General features: G+C 42.5%; 2 protein-coding genes across 3 annotated transcripts in view; both read right to left on the bottom strand.

Moving 5' to 3' along the window:
• Positions 1 to 1,747: 1,747 nt before the first annotated feature.
• On the bottom strand, positions 1,748 to 6,623 carry LOC117746792 (toll-like receptor 2). The gene is made up of 2 exons (XM_034556136.1): positions 5,835 to 6,623; positions 1,748 to 4,608 (listed from the first exon to the last, which is right to left on the bottom strand). The coding sequence occupies exon 2, from the start codon at positions 4,597 to 4,599 to the stop codon at positions 2,221 to 2,223; it is 2,379 nt and encodes a 792-aa protein (XP_034412027.1). The 5' UTR covers positions 4,600 to 4,608; positions 5,835 to 6,623; the 3' UTR covers positions 1,748 to 2,220.
• Positions 6,624 to 6,726: 103 nt separating this feature from the next.
• tmem131l (transmembrane 131 like) overlaps positions 6,727 to 17,767 on the bottom strand; it is a 30,060-nt gene continuing 19,019 nt past the window's right edge. Inside the window, exons 11-34 of one of the 2 annotated variants that reach the window (XM_034555957.1) lie at positions 17,608 to 17,713; positions 17,406 to 17,508; positions 16,991 to 17,135; positions 16,637 to 16,807; positions 16,467 to 16,536; positions 16,243 to 16,366; positions 16,076 to 16,145; positions 15,883 to 15,992; positions 15,658 to 15,727; positions 15,310 to 15,443; positions 14,580 to 14,722; positions 14,269 to 14,455; positions 13,720 to 13,905; positions 12,951 to 13,100; positions 12,266 to 12,833; positions 12,027 to 12,139; positions 11,686 to 11,855; positions 11,390 to 11,596; positions 11,124 to 11,202; positions 10,592 to 10,698; positions 10,358 to 10,490; positions 9,210 to 9,280; positions 8,951 to 9,084; positions 6,727 to 7,164 (exon numbers count right to left, since the gene is read on the bottom strand). In XM_034555957.1, coding sequence (XP_034411848.1) covers positions 6,853 to 7,164; positions 8,951 to 9,084; positions 9,210 to 9,280; positions 10,358 to 10,490; positions 10,592 to 10,698; positions 11,124 to 11,202; positions 11,390 to 11,596; positions 11,686 to 11,855; positions 12,027 to 12,139; positions 12,266 to 12,833; positions 12,951 to 13,100; positions 13,720 to 13,905; positions 14,269 to 14,455; positions 14,580 to 14,722; positions 15,310 to 15,443; positions 15,658 to 15,727; positions 15,883 to 15,992; positions 16,076 to 16,145; positions 16,243 to 16,366; positions 16,467 to 16,536; positions 16,637 to 16,807; positions 16,991 to 17,135; positions 17,406 to 17,508; positions 17,608 to 17,713 — 3,663 coding nt within the window. In that variant the 3' untranslated portion in view covers positions 6,727 to 6,852. The remainder of the gene's footprint in view (positions 7,165 to 8,950; positions 9,085 to 9,209; positions 9,281 to 10,357; positions 10,491 to 10,591; positions 10,699 to 11,123; positions 11,203 to 11,389; positions 11,597 to 11,685; positions 11,856 to 12,026; positions 12,140 to 12,265; positions 12,834 to 12,950; positions 13,101 to 13,719; positions 13,906 to 14,268; positions 14,456 to 14,579; positions 14,723 to 15,309; positions 15,444 to 15,657; positions 15,728 to 15,882; positions 15,993 to 16,075; positions 16,146 to 16,242; positions 16,367 to 16,466; positions 16,537 to 16,636; positions 16,808 to 16,990; positions 17,136 to 17,405; positions 17,509 to 17,607; positions 17,714 to 17,767) is intronic. The other variant, XM_034556032.1, reaches the window with a different exon arrangement.

Here is a 17,767-nt window from a genome sequence, read left to right as displayed (position 1 = left end):
CATTTTATCTTTAATAAAAGGCCCAACCATTTTCTATAACAGGTGTTCACTGTAGTTTTTATTCAAACAGGGATACACAGTGCATTTGTCACAATAATAATAATAATAATACACATTTGATGGTCCGGTGTGTGGAACAGGATTGTGTGTGTGTGTGTGTGTGTGTGTGTGTGTGTGTGTGCCCGTGTTTTTCCATCACGAAGGAACATGTCACTCATCGCAACAGTGTGGCTCATTGCTGTGTTTTTAATTTGAGTTTTTGGGCAACAATATAAATATATGATGAAGAATAAGTTCCATCAGACACACACAAACACGCATCACTTTATTTGTTTTTATCCTGAGAATAAGAACAATAAAGAATATTACCATTAATATGATTTCCCCAAAAACATGACTTGGGTTTTGGGTTAAAGTCACAGCTTAAAAGTTATAGAGAGACACAAATAAATATTTTACAATTCAAAACAGCGCTGTAATATTTGCAAACAAAAAAGAAAAAGAAACATGTGACTATAATTTCTTTGGGAACTTTCCAGTCACGGTCAAGGACCGGGAAGGTGTTCACTTTTTAATTTGTTCATATATGTTGTGGGTGTATATTACAAGCGAAGGTAAAATACAACATTTTGCAAGAAATAATCAATATTAGCTTTTATTTTAAGAAGTCAAATTAAGAATTCAAACTTGAATTTGAGCTGCGAAATATTTGTAAGTGGCTTTTGGGAGATAAAAGATCAAATCTTGCTGGTTTACTTTACTGTAGATAACGCACAATAAATTAGACGTAGTGAGTTCTTTTATACAACATATCAATTATGAAAGCAATGATTTAAGTCTCGCCGATTAAGTCCTGCACTTCTAATTTTACCAACCTTCAGACATCTGTACCTCTGTACACATGTGCATGTGCTTCTGTTTATATGTGCACGTTGAGCATTAATGTGTGTGTGTGTGTGTGTGTGTTATCAGGACACCCTGACTCCCTTGGCCTGCCTGTCATCAGTATCCAGGCTTCTGTGTTTATTTTAGGACTAAAGATCAATAGCGGCAATATGTCAGCTCTCAAGAGCCTGACAATGAATTACACACGCTTTTAGCCACACAAGCACATTAACACACACAGACACACACACACACACACACACACACACACACACACACACACACACACACACACACACGTATCATAGAAATATGAGTGCATACAAAATTTATTTAATTAATTACATTACATACAACATTTTTACCTTTTTTATAATATACTGTAATTATGTGTATATATATAAATAAATATATATATATATACACACACACACATATATACATATATATACACATGTATATGTATCTGTATATATGTGTATATATATATATGTATATATACATATATGTATCTGTATATGTATGTATGTATATACAGATACCTATATGTATATATACATACATATTTATACATATATACACATACACATATATATACACAAATATATATACATACACATACAGTATATACACATACAGTATATACACATATATGTGTGTATATATGTGTGTATATATACATATATATATACACACACATATATACACATATATATATACACACATATATACACATATATATATATATACACATATATACACATATATATATATATACACATGTATGTATACACGTTTACATATATACATGTCTATATACACGTATATATACACACATATATACAAATACATATATATACACACACATATATATGTCAACTCTTTTCAGTTAACTGCTTTCACACCAATTATATCCGTCATCAAAACGTAAATGCGTAAACATAAATACATATTTTCACACTACACATGTACTTTGTTCAAGTGCCAACTGACATGAATTCACTTTTTTCTAGGTCATTTTAGATAAATACTAAGACAAGATGGAGCTAATCCCTCTGATGTTAAACACGATGTCACGGGGTACATAAATGTAGCGCTTCAATGGCAAGAGGGAACCTATAGAAGACAAAACTATGGACGACAAATTAGTACAGAAATGTCATTTTTTAGGAGGCATTGGGGGGAATGAGTAAAATAATGAATAGATGGATACAGCAGATATTGAGGAGACCCAACATATGACCAAAGACATTTTATTGAGACACATTCATCCAACTGAAAGTGACATTGAAACGCTCTTAAAAGTGACAGATCTTTCCTTACTGAACTCTGAAATTAGTCCACTTTTTCAAAGTAACAGTTCCCGTTATCGGGTCTCTTGAGAGCCGCTTTCAAGCTGTGCCAGAACCTGGGGACGCGGTCGCCGTCATCGGGCCACTCCAGGTACGTCCTGGAGTTCATGACTCTCCGCAGCCTGCAGAACTTTTTGGGGACGGTCTCTTTGTCAATGGGCTCCAACAGAATCAGCACAACCGTGTCGTCGTTTTGGTCGAACGCTCTGAAATGGGTGTAGTCCAGCTCGTACTTGCACCATTCGCTGCTGAGAAAATGCCGAGAAAGGACAAACAGGGTTCTGTGACTCTTCTCCACGGCGTCCATGATGTTGTCCAAGATCCAGCCTCCGGGAACAAAGTCTCTCTTGTGGATGCAGAGCCGGAGAGGAGGCTCGGACTGCTCCAGCTCCGGGACCAGATGAGCATCCACCCAACCGGAGTCCATTTCACTGTAGGACACAAAGGCGTCGTACTCGAGCTCTCTCTTATTCAACTTGGGCCTCCTCTTGGCCCTCAGCCAGAACCAGGTCATCTTCAGGTACCACGCGACGCTGAATTTGTGACACAAAGCGGCGACGAGCACAATCGGCGCCAGCATGCCGCCGCAGAGCAAAGACAGCGCCAAAGCCGCGTGGCATTCGAACGCCGACAACCCGGCGTCCGCCGCGCTCTTCCCTCTCACGGCGTCGGGGGAGTCGCAGACGTACGACCTGGTATCGTCTCCGAGTGCGACTCGGCGATCCGCCGAGCGACTCGACGTCACGAACGCCACAAAGTCGCACGAGCAGACGTACTTGTTACCGGCGGCCTCCAGAATCTTCAGGTCCTTATAAGGATTCAGATTGCTGCCGCTGAACGTCTGCAAGTTGTTGTTCTGGATGGAGAGGAACGCGAGCCGGGGGTACAAGAGCCCGTCCGGCAGCCGCACGATCTTGTTGCCAGAGAGGCGTAAACGTGTGAGAAAAGGCAGTTGGATGTTGAACGCGGTCAAGCCGTTGTCCGATAGGTCGAGGGTTCGTAAACTCACCGGCAAACAGGTGGTTACCTGTGTTAAATGTGTCGATGAAAGGTTTAAGAACTGGAGACTCGGCGGCCAGTAACAAGTCTCAGGCATCACGTGGAACGCATTCCCACTCAGGTCGATGTTTTTAAGCTCAATCAGTTTGGTGAAGAGCCGGCTGTTGATGGTCTGCAGGTGATTCCTGCTGACGTTGATGGTTTGCAGCCTCCAAAGACCGCCGTCGCCATCGCACATCATCTGGCTGAGGAGCGCGTCACTGAGCAGGTTGTCGCTGACGTCCATGAAGTCCAGTCGGGAGAAATCGGCGGAGTACACGCAGGGCCAGAGGAAGAACTCGCTGTTGAGCAGAGACAGTCTTCGCACCATGCCCACCAGAGGTCGCAGGAACAGGAGGGCTGGGAAGTTGTAAAACCGAGGGACGGCCACGTTTCGGAAGACGAGCGCCTCCAAGCGCTTCATTTGTCGGGGATATCCGATGCCACGGAAAGAAGTTCTGAGGATTTTAGTATCTACAAGTGCCAACGAAGTCAAATTAGAGTCCGACATAATATCCAGAAATGCAATGCAAGCCATGAAGGTCATGGTAACATTTTTAAAAATAACACTTGTGGTTCCGCGGGCCACGTTGAACGGGAGGATTTGATCCCGTGTTGAGAACCGCGAGTCAGTGAATGACAAGGTCGTGTCTGGGTGCACGACATCAGACAGTACGGCTTCTACCAGCGTTGGATGTCTCCAAAACGGACCATTCAGAGCAAGCGTGACATATTTAAGTGGCCCGATTTGACTCAAACTTCCTTCTGCGTAGACCCGCAGATTCTTTCCATCAAAAACAACCTCTTCGAGAGCGCGGAGGCCAGAGAAGTCACCTTTTCGGACAGATTGAAGGTCAGGTCCTCCGAAATGTAGGGTCTTTAATCTCTTCAGCGGCTGGAAAAGGTTGCCTCGACCCAACAGTGCGTACCGGTTCCCCAAAAGATTCAAGTGCTGAAGAGAAACAAGGCGTTCAAACCATCCAGCTGACAACGTCTCCAGTCTGTTGAAGGACAAGTCCAACTTCTCCAAATTAGTCAACGGGAAAAATGCTTCGTCGTGGATCTTTTGGATTCGGTTGTTGTTCACCAACAAAGACTGCAAACGGGAAAATGCAACAAAGTCATTTTTCATTATCGTCCGCAGTCTGTTGAAGGAGAGATCGAGCTCGGCGATGAGCTTTGAAGGCCCCTCGGGGATCGCCTGCAGGCTTTGTCTGGAGCAGTTGCAGGATGTCGGCTCACAACCGTGACACCGGGCTGCGGAGAGCGAGGAGCTCTGATGCATCAGCAGCAGGACACACGAGAGAAAAGGGACGATCGACATCTCGAGTTCCTGCCAAACACCAACGAAAAGCAACCATCAGGCCTTTTCTTGCACAATCTTAGAACAACAAAATTACAACTGCTGACTGGGGCTACACATGAAACACATGGTCTTATTTATCAAAATGCCCCTCCATCAGCTGAGATATATATCTATCTATATAGATATATGCGTATATATACGCATATGTATATACACACACACACACATATATATATGTATGTGTATATTCATACGTATATATATATATAGACATATATAATGTCTGTTAACTTACAAATTAAATTGAAAAGGCTTGTTATCTGTGTTATTATATATATATATATATATATATCAAGTATCAAGTTTGCCCTCGATGGACTGGCGGCCTGTCCAGGGTGTCCCCTGCCTTCGCCCTATGTCAACTGGGATAGGCTCCAGCGCCCCCGCAACCCTAATGAGGATAAGCGGTATTGAAAATGGATGGTTGATATATCAAGTATAACACATCTAATTAATTAATTACATTTTTTGAGAAAATAAAGAGAAAAAATATATTTTTGGGATAAAGCGCCTTCACTTTCACTAAACTGTCGGTGCTACTAATAACATTAACGGCTGTGTACCGATGAACCGACATGACCCTCAATACAAACCATTCATTTTATTATTCACACCTGTGCTGCGTGTGTAACGTACGCGGTAATAAACAGTTGTGATTGTGAACGAGTGTTTCCATATTGCCTTATATATTATATGGTTTCTATTGAAAAGGTATTCATCTATTATATTCTACTTGTTGCTCCAACAACAAAAGCTCAAAGCTCTTTAGTTAAGCCCCAATTTTGCAGTCTTTATAGAGTTTAATAATGACTCGTCTAAAACACCTGCATCACAGGTGCGGCTACTCGAAAAATAATCAGAATGGGCAATTTTCTGTGGCCATGGTTTAAAAATAAATGGATAATACAATGGCACATAATGCTTTCTTTCTACTGTAATTAATTGTATGTAAATGATGCATCGAAACATTACAAATGATAACTTCTGTTTTAATTTACATAAATTCCATCAGGTTTTTTATTTCATTTGAATGTTTTTTGAATGCATCATTTCAACACAAATAAATAAAAGTGTTATATATTTTTAAATAAATATGACCGTTTATCATCTATAAACACTCAAGTCCACGATTACCGCAGCGGCCCTCGCCATAAAACGTGATTATAGCAATGAAAATAAAGCAGTGGAAATACCTGGATGAGCTTCGGCGTCTCCCTCTTCGTCACGGCGCGACAGAAAGATGCATTCGCCCATTTAAATGTTTTCTGGATCACTTCTCTAGTTCGCAAAAACACTTCCCCCTCGAAATACACTCTGCCCCTTTGGGACCCGCCGCTGCAGTCACGATGGGCACTCGTATCTTTCACATGAACTCAATATTTTTTTTATTTTTCAATGTCGAAAACCCTGAAAAACCACGTTGACGCTTCTCTACTGAAGCCGAGAGAGAAATGGAACCTCAAGAAGTCACCGGGACGATAATTATAAAAGCATCAATTGATGAAGTAGACCCTCAGACTGGTGATGTCCGTCAGACCAGAAGAAGAGGAAGGATCTTCACCACTTTCCTTGACGGACACACCTTTTTTTTTTTTAAGGGAAACTCCACAATGAACCATTTTCATGATCATTTTTCATGTACCGAATGTAGTTTAAAAAGACACGGCCTTTCACCAGAGAGCAAGAGAGAGAGACACGTGGAACTACGTCACACGTTTCCTCCACTGGAAGGACGAGGGTACACGCTTTAAGCCTGTTGTCTGTGGAAAATAAAGCAGAGGATGAAACAAACATTATGAAACATAAATGCGCCCATGGGCTCCGACAAGCGATTGAAAAATAGTCTTCGAGAGCAGCTAAGAAAGAAAAACGGAGACGTTAGGAAGACAGATAAAGTTAAAATACTACATTAACGTAATCTTCTTTTTTTCTTTTTTTTAAAACTGTTGAAGTACAAAACCTTTTTATTTTTATTTTCTATGATCAAAACTGCAAAACATCTAGAAAAATATACAACAAATGCTTAACCTTTCACAACATTTAACATGGGAACATAAAAGAGAAGGAATATTCACATTTTCCCCATTAATGATAAAAGAACATTCATTTTTATTTCCTTTCTTTTACATGTCAATGTTTTTTTGTTTTTTATACGTTTGCAAGTATCGTTACGGTCTGCCCCGCTTTTGTTTATTTTCTTTTGTTTAGTTTTTAAACATCTCCGCAGTAGCCAGAGTCGTTGGAGAGTTGCGAGTTGGAGCTGCGGTTGGAGGAAGAGTTCCATATGTCCAGGTTCATGTGGGGGCCGAAGGGGTTGAAGCTCGAGTACTGGATGGGGGGTGCGCAGGTTCCCTCGGGCTCCCGGGTGAAGGGAGAGTGAGGCGGGGTGACGGGGGACACGGGGGACATCGGGGCCGATCGCTCGGGGTGGAAGTGGCTCTGGTAGGGCTCGCTCTGAGGCGTCCAGATGGACCCGAACAGACCGGACATGGGGGAGAGGCTGCGGGTACCCGAGAAGTATGGCTGTAGGGGGAGAGAGAGAGAGAGATGATATTAGCTGTTCAACCCCCTGATATGTGTCGCTGCTTTGTGTGCGGTCCAAAGTTGTACCCCAGTACCGGACATTCGTGACCTTTTCTAACCTCCCCTCTCGGCTGTCTGTTCCCTGCAGCGACGACGTGGCGGTCACTTCTCTGCTTTTCAGCTAAAATAAAATGATCTTCCCGCTCTAGTTTCTCTCACTCCTCAACATAAAAAAAAATCTCTTGAGGACTCGTGGTGATTTGATTTCTGGCTGGAGAACTTTGCCTTCTGGTCCGTTTCTACACTTTAACAGAAATATTCCTCCGACACTGCAAGTCGCTGCTTGTAACATTTGGAATTTAACAATCTATTCTCTTGTGCAGTTATTTGATGAAGCTTTGGATAGAGGTGCTCTCTCATAGTAATCATAGTTTAGATTGAGGTGTGTTTTTAAAAAACACAATTATTACCTCACGGTATTCAGCCAGACAGATACTGGAATTTTGAGAGCAGTATTTGAGAGTAAAAAATTCAAACATATAACGATGAATGTCATTTTTTAACACAAACATGTAACAAATAGATTTGTCCCGATGTTTTTTTTACAATTATAAATGATTATATATATATATATATATATATATATATATATATATATATATATATATATATATATATACACATATACACACACACTAAAGAAAAAAAAAAAAAAAGGATAGAAACTAGCAATTAAAATGCTAAAATAAATAAATACATTTTCTGCTCATAGGACATTCATGTACTGCAATTTCTTTTTGCACACCGATAGCGTGCCTTTGATCTACAGTTGTACAAAAAGGAGAAGCAGCGAACGAAAGAGAAGTTTATGGAAACCCACTTTCAGTAAGACCGAGTTTATTAAAGCGGACGATCTTGTTCCTCATTTCTGCTCCGGCAGAAACGAGCCGGCAACTTCCTTCTAAGTCCCAACAGAGAGGACACTTTTGACTTTTGTCTTTAGTGTGTTTGTGTGTGTTGCTGTTCAAAAGTGTGCCTGTCGTGTGTGTGTGTGTGGTTTCACAAAGCTCTTTTCTGTAACTCCTGTATTGGAACATGTGGGACTGCGGTGACATAAAAGGTGCAATCGGTTGTGACTCAACTCCAACTCCTCATAGTTTCCCCCGACTTCACGGTTACATCATGATTTTAACATCATGTTATGTAAACACACTTTCTTTCCCCCATTACACAACTTTAACTGCACTCTGGTCCTCTTTATTGACGTGGCATTATGCATCGCAGCGGGACATTAACTTTTCATAGTTTATTTATCATGACAAGTATGGATATTGATGGCCTTTGCTGGTGGAGGCGCTGCTGTTCACAACATGCAGCCTGTAAGACCAGTCGGCAACACCGACCTGATTTATTGCTCGCTGTCAGGATGTAATGAGAATTACAACTACTAATTTTTTTTAAATACATAACTTTCATTGTATGATCAATTGATTGACAGAAATAGATGTGTAATCATGTTAACCGCATTTAAACAAAGATCCCAAACATTTGCTGGTCACAACTTCTTAAATGTGTGTATTTGAAGATGTTATGCGTCATTGATGATAATAAAGTGAACATGTGAACAAGAGAAAAGCTTGTTTATGTATTGTTGTTGTTGTTATTATTATTATTATTCATGTTTAGTGCTACAAACAGCATGATAATTCATAACCAGCTGCAGCAGGAGAGCAGCCAGACCCCCGTGGTCCTGATTAACCCACATGAGTTTAGCATCGGGACTCACCTTGCTGCCCACACAGGCTGCTGTGTCCCAGGTGGAGGTTGGTTCCTGAGGCTGCTCCTCAGTCCAGCTGGTCTGATTGCCGTGTGCATTCTGGGCCTCCTGACCCGGAAAACCGCCCGGAAAAGTTCCATTTCCTGCGGGACGATTCGAAAACAAACTTTTAAATTCTATATCGTCGCATTTAAATACAGTACAGAGTGAGGTAGGATTATATAACTGGATTAAAAGTATAAGAAAGAGCCATGGCCTGAGCGTGTACCTATGTAGTTGCTTTCCTCGCGGTAGGCGTAGGGACTGTTGCAATGGTTGTTGGCACTAGTCCAAGTAAACCTGCAGGAAACACGGAAACCATTGATCCAGCGGTTAAAACAGAGACAGATAAAACTGCAACACAAAGATACATAACTGCAGCACTAGACACACACTATCTTACTAATAAAGATATGTTAAGCAGTTATAAAGGTTGTGTAGACAAAGGGGGTGAAGTGGCATACAAGAGCTTTCAGATGAATGTATTTGAAGCCGCCATTTGTATTTAGGGACTTAACATTAGAAATTAATTTAAGTTTTCCACAAAAAGAGGAACGTTGTTCTGTCCAGTTTTTTTTTTAACACAAACTCATTCTCCTCCTTTGATTAGATTAGATTATCCTTTGTTGTCATTGCACGGAAGACACAATGCAGTAGAGTACGAGGCAGGTAGGAATACACCAAGATGTATACTATACAGTACGGACACGTACAGTAATCTCTGAATCCATCGGCCCGATGATGATTTAATGATTTAGCCTGTGGGGGGAAACGGACAACATTTCTGGGGTTCTGGTTTATTGCAGATAAATTCCCTCTCTCTATAATCCGCCTTTCTCTCCAAGCTAATCACCCTCCAATAAAGCAAAAATGGAAAAAAAAAAAAAAGACTCAAATATTGTCCCGTTACCGACAAATTCTGCATATGCGTTTAGTAAGACGCTATATGCAGAATACACAGCTGGAAGTATGATATGAATACGGTGGATACACTATAGGTCAGATATACACAGTATAAGCAGGAGATTATATATGAATGATTTATTTAGGCTTCTTTAAAGCTGTAACTGAACCCTACAAGAAGTTAACAAAGTTTAACACAACGTTGTCGTGGCTAACATGAGAAAACTATTTTCTTTCTTCATATCCAGCAGACACGAACGGCATTATTATTATTAATGCACGCAGGCAAAAGTCATGCGTCTGTCTAGTATTCTCTCTCTTATTAGCCGTTTCAGTCTCCGCCCACTTCAAATAAAACACCTGACCTTTCAGATTATTTAATGTGCAACTTTCTTCCGTTCTGAACATGCATGTCTGCAGTTTGAGAGATGAACTTCTAAAGCATTTGTGTACGACCTGCATTCAAGCACTGACCCGTTGTATGACGCGGTGGTTGCCGGCTGAGGTATGTAGGGCAGCGCGTCGGTGGTGTTGTATCTGAACTCGTTGGTGAGGGGGATGGACGGAGCCGACCACGTCTCTTCAGGCAAATACTGACCCGTCAGGTCTGAGGAGGCAACGACTTCTCGTTAGAAAATCAGACAGACACAAATCATACTGGAAGAAGACATGGACGGGTGTTTATTTGAGTGTGAAGTGTGTCTTTACCCATGTTCCTGTCTACTCCTGCAGCAACAGCAGCAAAACTCGGGGCAAAGCTGGACGCTGTGGGATCTGGGCTTTGGCAAATGTCTTTACGGTACAAACTGTTCATGCTAGATGGGGAAAAAGCAAAAGTTACAAGTTAAACAGGGAACAGATAAATTATAATAAATATATAATCTGACCGTTTTTCTGACTATGGAGCAAAGTAGATGAATAGAAACATCAGATTTAATTCTTTTATTCAACAGTTTGGGTCAAATCTAACATGGACACCATTTTTGGAAATAATAACACTATTTTTATTTAATAAATGTGCTCGGCAAAGTTCACAAACAGCGCAATAAAAAAAATAAAAATAAACGTCCACATTCACACACACACACAGATAAGCTAGTATCAATCTTTTGCTGACAAATGCTACCATAAGAGCACATTATTCAAGCCAGTTCTTGTGTCCAGTAGAGTGTGTGTGTGTGTGTGTGTGTGTGTGTGTGTGTGTGTGTGTGTGTGTGTGTGTGTGTGTGTGCTGAGGTACCTGAGAGTCTTGTAGTTTGTATTCACGGTCTGGTAGCAGTCTCTCTCTGCTGGGTAGACGCCATACTGCATGGAGTCCCCTGTGAAAAAACAATAAGACAAAAATCTGTCAAAATAATGTAATTGACCCTTCTCATCTGTGATAAAATAAAAAAAAACAATACAGCTACAGCCTGTTAACCAGAATGATTATGCACTTTATTTAACTCAATAGGATATAAATGGTTCTGGTTTTCCTAGATAAGCTAGTGCTCAAGGGTCCCTTACTTTTCCTGGATGAGGTAGTGCAGGCGTGTGTTCGGGCATTGGGGTCCTTGTCTCCCTCCAGGCTGCTGGCGCTGCTCCAGCTGCCCCAGCTCCCTCTGCTGGCCCGCACACTGCCTGACGAGCTGCCGGAGTCCGAGCCCGACTCACACACTGCGCCGCCACGGCGCTCCGTGGCGCACTTCCGTCGAGTACGAACGGGACACACACCTGCCGGGTACAACGACGCGGCCAGTTGAGATTTAAAATCAAGTTAATCTTGTTAGTGAGGCGGCAGAGGAGTGAGTGACGGGTCCCACCGTTCTGTTTGTGGGGGCTGTCGACGCTCAGTCCGGGCTTCGGCGCTTCGGACTTGGAGCCGTTGCAGCAGCGGATCCTGTTGCGGGGTCCATGGAGGTTACGGTCCCCTGTTTTCCAATCAGGTTCTTTCTCCCTTTCCGGTATCACTACCACGTTGTGCTCAGGAGCACTAGGGCAGTAATCAGACGGAAACAATTACAACACATCGTATCTTACCGTTTGGTGCTTCATGACAGTTTGATGCTCTTTGCTCACTCTTTAAACAATACAGAACAAAAAACAGAGTTTTACGGTATCAGAATAAATATAAATCGATGGATAAAAACAAAGTGAGGTCTACCTGGAGACATTTTCTGTCTTCCTGCGACTCCTCTTTCCCTTATTATTTCCTGATGCAGTGCCAGTCTCTGCACTCTGTGCTTTCTTTTTCTGGACTTTGCTATCTTCTCTCAGCTGGAGACAGAAGAACATCAAGTAAAGATGTTTTTTTTCAATGAGAAGTCATTAGGATTGTAAGCTTTGCAAAAGACATCACATCTAAATGGATACAGGCGCAGTACACGTCAGCACCTTCCTTACCTCCATTTCAGATCGGTCCCTTTTCTCAGAGCTGATCTTCTCTGCAGAGCGGTCAATGCAGCTCTTCTCTACAGGCCGGCACACTAGCAGGCCGGGTCTCGGTCCTGGACCGACTGTGACGTTATCTGGGAAAGCAGCAGGCATTTCCATGGGAAACATAACTGCTGCTGGCACTCTATCTTCTACAGTGCTTATGGGGTCTTCCTTAAAGTCCACGGACGTCTTTTTATCCAGCACACTGATGAAAGCTGGTTCGTTGTTGTTGTTGTTGTTGTTGCAGACATCGGGGTCTGGAGTCAGAGGGGGATCTGGTGTGAGGATTTCATGGTCTTCATCCATCGTCATAGCATCAGGCACTGCTGTGGACAGACTCGCCTTGTATTTGGTGTAATAGAGTGAAACCTTGTGTTTCTTTTGTGTTTGGGACGAGGCGGTTAAGGAGCCCCTCTTTGAGGATGATTGAGGGCGCGGGGTGGGGATGTTGGCCACAGCCGGAGAGCCACGGCCTTTACCTTTGTCTGAGGTGTGACAGATGTCCACGTAGCTCTTACAGCTGCCCTTTGCTTTACTGCACAAACAAAAACACACACATTTAAGTTGCTTAATTCACTTGCAGGTGTGTTGTCTTTATGCACATTATTAAGGCCTCACACTGTCTACTAGTACAGAAAAACATTGGACCTACTTCACTCCATTGGGTGCCATATTATTGATTGCACCATTATCCCGCGTCAGGACAGAGTTGTGGTTGCTCCTGATGGCCGGTGTGGAAAACTCACTAAGGATGTACTGGGCCTGATGGAAGGCCATCACACACACACCAAACAGGGAGAAGCTGAAACACAAACAGATACAACAGACACTACGTCACACCTCTGATCCATACCCAAAACCTAGAAAAGATTATGACTTGAATAGTTGAACTAATATTGGGATAATCTTAATAGAAATGTCCAACATAACTGGGACCGTAATCCAACCCCTCCTTAAAACCACACTTTTGATTGCTATATTACTTTTTTATATATGTATATACATGTTAGCTTGTTATGATCCTCAAAACAGAGTAACTGGACAAACAGTTACAATTTAACTTAGATCTGTGGTATCTCAATAATGCATAATTGTCGGATACTCATAAAATCTATAATTCTCAACGTTTGTAGCGCTTGCATGAACCAGTCGAGTTGCAGTCTACGTCCATGTCGGTCCAAAATGTCATTACTTAATCACATCAATCATTTTATTCGAATAGACATCTGGCAGAAATTGTCATAAAAAAAAAATGTATTCTTACGTTATGGCCAAGAAATGTGCTTTGTGAGGTCAGAATGACCTTGACCATCAAATCCTACTCAGTTCCACCTCGAGTTCAAGTGGACGTTTGTGCTTTCCAGGCGTTCCTGACGGACAACCTGAAGATACATCCGCCGACAGGTGTAAACGGTACTAACCATGTGAAGATAATGGTGACCATCCAGAAGGTTTCCTCCCAGCTGGGACCGGGGACCACCTGAGCGCACAGAGGCAGCATGTGGTGGGGCAGCGTCACATTGAGGGTGAAAGGGAAAGAGGTGCCGCGTGACGTCACCAGGGTGAGGTCCCGGATCACCCAGGATGAGGTGAAGTCTGGGGTGAAGCTGAGGATACAGACAGGTAGAGAGAGAGTGAGACACAAAGAAATAGACATACAAAAGAGAGATAACAAGAAAATATAAAAAGGAGGAGGAAGGTAAAATGAGGACAATTATTTTTATTATTATATATATATATATATATATATATATATATATATATATATATATATAAATAAATAAAAAAAAAAAATATATATATATATATATATATATATATATATATATATATATATTAAAAAAATATATATATATATAAATAATATTAACACAGATAACCAGCCTTTTCAATTAAATATAGCAATGAAGACGTTAACAGACATTATTCAAACATTAAGTGACAACAGTAAAAAACTATTGTAAACTTACGCGATGGTGACCTCAGAGGAGGTGTTGTGGTCCAGGCTGAAGGGGCGACACTGCAAGACCTCAAAGCCAAATCCCTGACACTTGTACCCATTAATATTCATCGACATGACCGTCAGAGGAAGCTCTCCTGCATTCTCCACCCGGAAACTCTTTCTGATGGCGAAGAGCGGCTTGTTGGTGCGCAGGCCTGGAGTGAGACAAGCAGCAACTTTGTTTGTTTGACCGCTCTTATCTTTCTGTTAAAAGTGAGTATGCACCAATAAAGTTTACTGCTTAACAAGTCACGTATTCAGCTTAAACATTAATCTCACCGTCACGACATTCCATTAGAGTCGATTGAGGAACGTTGAAGCGCAGAGAGGACCCCGGGCCGGGCAGCTTGCCTCCAATTCGGAGCAGCTCTTTGGCCCCGTGGCCCTGCACCGTCATCATGTCAAACACCGTGAGGTTGTTCCTGCAGACGGGTTGAAAAAAATAAATAAATAATATATTAAGCATAATTAATTAATACACTCTGCAATGTACTTAAGCATGAAAGCAGATGCATGGACATCGGTGGGCGAGAGACCTTTTTTCAAGGATGGCATTTTGACAATTCAACATTTTGACATGTTTATCACAGGCAGAGAAGAGGAGTAAATAATGAAAATTAATGACGCTCATTCCTTTACAAATCCCAATTAGCTGCTTTGGTTTCAGTGTCCTGGTACTGTGCGTGCTGGTTTATAGTCATGGCTTACTGGGAAGCTTGAACAGAACCATTGTCACAGCGCGGTGGGTAATGAAAGGTTCATTCAGAGGGACGCCAGAAGAGACCGTCTGTCAGTGTTGACCACTTGGCAAGATGTAGGGTCCTTTGGAGCTGGTGCTGCCCGCTACTTTAATTGGAAAAGAGTTGGCAAAGCTCTTCTTTTTCAGCTGGAAAATGTTTAAAATCTCGTCTGCTTATGGTGGTTTCTTTCACGTTACCTAACCGCCAGTATGTAACCTAAATCCACATATGAACATGAACAAACTCGTCCCGCTGATATGAATCAGTACCTGATGATGAGAATGGTGGTGGTGGGTTTGTGTTCAGAGGGAGTGAAGACTACAGCGACTTCTCTGGCCTCCCAGGGCTGCAGCAGCAGACGCAGGACACCCTCTCCTGTTATGGCCTTCACGTTTTCACCCGCCTGCGCACACACAAAGAGGTGGAGAAAGGTTTGAAGGGGAAGCACAACGGGCACGATTGAAGCACAACAAGAAAGCCCACAAAGTAAGATAAGGGTTCACATGTTGGGAACCCCAAAAAACTATCCAAAAAAGTGTAAATAAGTTGTTCTAGTAAATACAAAAAGATTAAACATCGCCACAGCGTTATTTCCCAGGAGCATTCTCATGACTAACCTTGGGGGGAGAAGCCAAGAGAGAAAAGTCAGTAGTGCTGATGTTGACAGAAAGGGGCCTGATATTAAACCTGTCAATCAAAAACGAGAGAAAACAGTTTGACAAATCATATCAAGGGATGTGCTGGAGGAACACTAGTACGACACGCCAAACAACCCGAGGCACACAACAACCGTAGTTGAATAATTCTGTGCAATATCAAAACATATACTTTTAACAGTGTACCATTTGGTTAGGAGGTCCAGAGCCTCTAAGGGGGCCGGGTACAGGGAGAGGATCCGAATCTCTACAGAAACCACTGAAGACGAAGGATTCTTCAGCACAAATGTTTTCACCTGAAACCAAGAATATAAATATATATAATTAATATATACACACACACATTATTTTCAGTGAGGAGTCTTAAAGTGTTACCCACCTTGCTCTCATTGACGGGTGTAGCACCAAAGTCCAGAGGAAAGGACGTCTCTACGGGGAGCCTGGGCCACCTGAGAAGACAAAAAGATTTATAAAAAGATTAATGATGTTAACGGTGTGTAACGATGGCATGAAAAAGGGAAGCTGCGCATTGCATTTAGGACCAACCTGCATGGCAGTTTGTCTTTGTTGCTCTGCCATCGAGAGCAGAGCTCAGCGGCCAGTTTGCTGTCTACGGACCAAGACGAGGGGGAAAAGTCGGGGAGGAGGGTACGCTGCCAATCTGAACGCCCTGATGGGATGTTAGAGAAAATTAATGCTTAATATATGAACATAAATTCTTTTTTTTTTTTTTTTAAATATGACCTTTTCTCTCACAAGAGGTGTCTCACCGGTTTCAGACAATCTGACAGGGCACGGTTGTCCACAGTCAGGCTTCCCCTCAAACACCACTTCCCCCTGCTGACAGAAACATCATCCGTTACCACATCTGGTCCACAACCCAACACACTGCAGTGGGAAACCACAGTCAGTGTTATTTGGAGAGCTGGTATTTTTTTACCTTGAGAGGAGAAGAGTGGAAATAAAGGGGAATGTGCAGGGCTGTGCCCAGGCTGGTGTCCAGACTCAGGGTGAACACCTGGTTGACAGGCAGGGTCCTGCTGAGCAGCTGGAGGGACAGGATACGCCAGCAGCCCTGGGGAACGCTCAGTGGAGCGTTGAAGTTCATCACCTGACAGACAGGGGGCAGCAGAGACATTTGTGTCAAGTCCTGTTCTGAACTCGGGAATCCTCATGATGAAAAAGGGTGATGTGTGGCAGAATACTCTTAAGGCATGAAGTGAGAACATTAAATTATCATCTTTTAAAATCAAAAGATCTGCTTCCTGTCATTATTCGAGGCAACGATGCACACCTTCATCAGTCCCTGCAGGTTCTGTGAGAGGCTGACATTCATCACAGTGACGGGTAAGAAGAGGGAGTTCGTCAGCCACAGGTCCACCTGGTCCACATCTCTTTGTTTCACCTGGACCAGGCTGAACAAATCCCCCATGGTCCTTCTGCAGAACGAAACCACAAAATGACACCACAACACCCAGTTATTCAGTATCACATGTTAATGGCTCTTCCTGATCATTTACACGTGTTAACTACTTCTGTAACAGATTTATCTTCATCACTATGTCGACACCTGTCACACCTCAGGCAAGGGGGCGTGGCCCAGCCAACAGTCGCCGCTAGCTAAGATACAAATCAGGCTTATCAGGCTATCAAGCTCGGCTATAAATCGAAAGGTTTCTTAGCAAAACCTGCGTGTGAAATGACATTACCTGTGTGTCATATGTAGTCCAGGGAAGCTGTAGGTTGTCCGGTTTCCCAGAATTTTTAAACTGATATGATTCATGCATTTCCCGTCATGGCCCGGCGATGAACCTGATGCATGAAACAGAACTGTTGTTGACAAATGCATTTACCCTCATAAGATATGACGTGAAATGAGAAGAAATTATTTGAGTTGAAATGAGCGGTCACCTCTGCAGGCAAGTGTGGCCACTTCAGTGAAGTTTTTTGCCTCCGGTCTCAGAAGAACCTGATTAAATTCCAGGCCGGCCTCCACTTTTGATAGCACCTGCATGTCCTGGGGAGAAAAAATATCCTATCAAAGCCTGTAAATGGCTACCTATGAAGCCCA

This window comes from Cyclopterus lumpus, chromosome 1 (assembly GCF_009769545.1).
Source record: "Cyclopterus lumpus isolate fCycLum1 chromosome 1, fCycLum1.pri, whole genome shotgun sequence".
Taxonomy (NCBI): Eukaryota; Metazoa; Chordata; class Actinopteri; order Perciformes; family Cyclopteridae; genus Cyclopterus; species Cyclopterus lumpus.
This window is presented reverse-complemented; position numbering and strand designations above follow the sequence as displayed.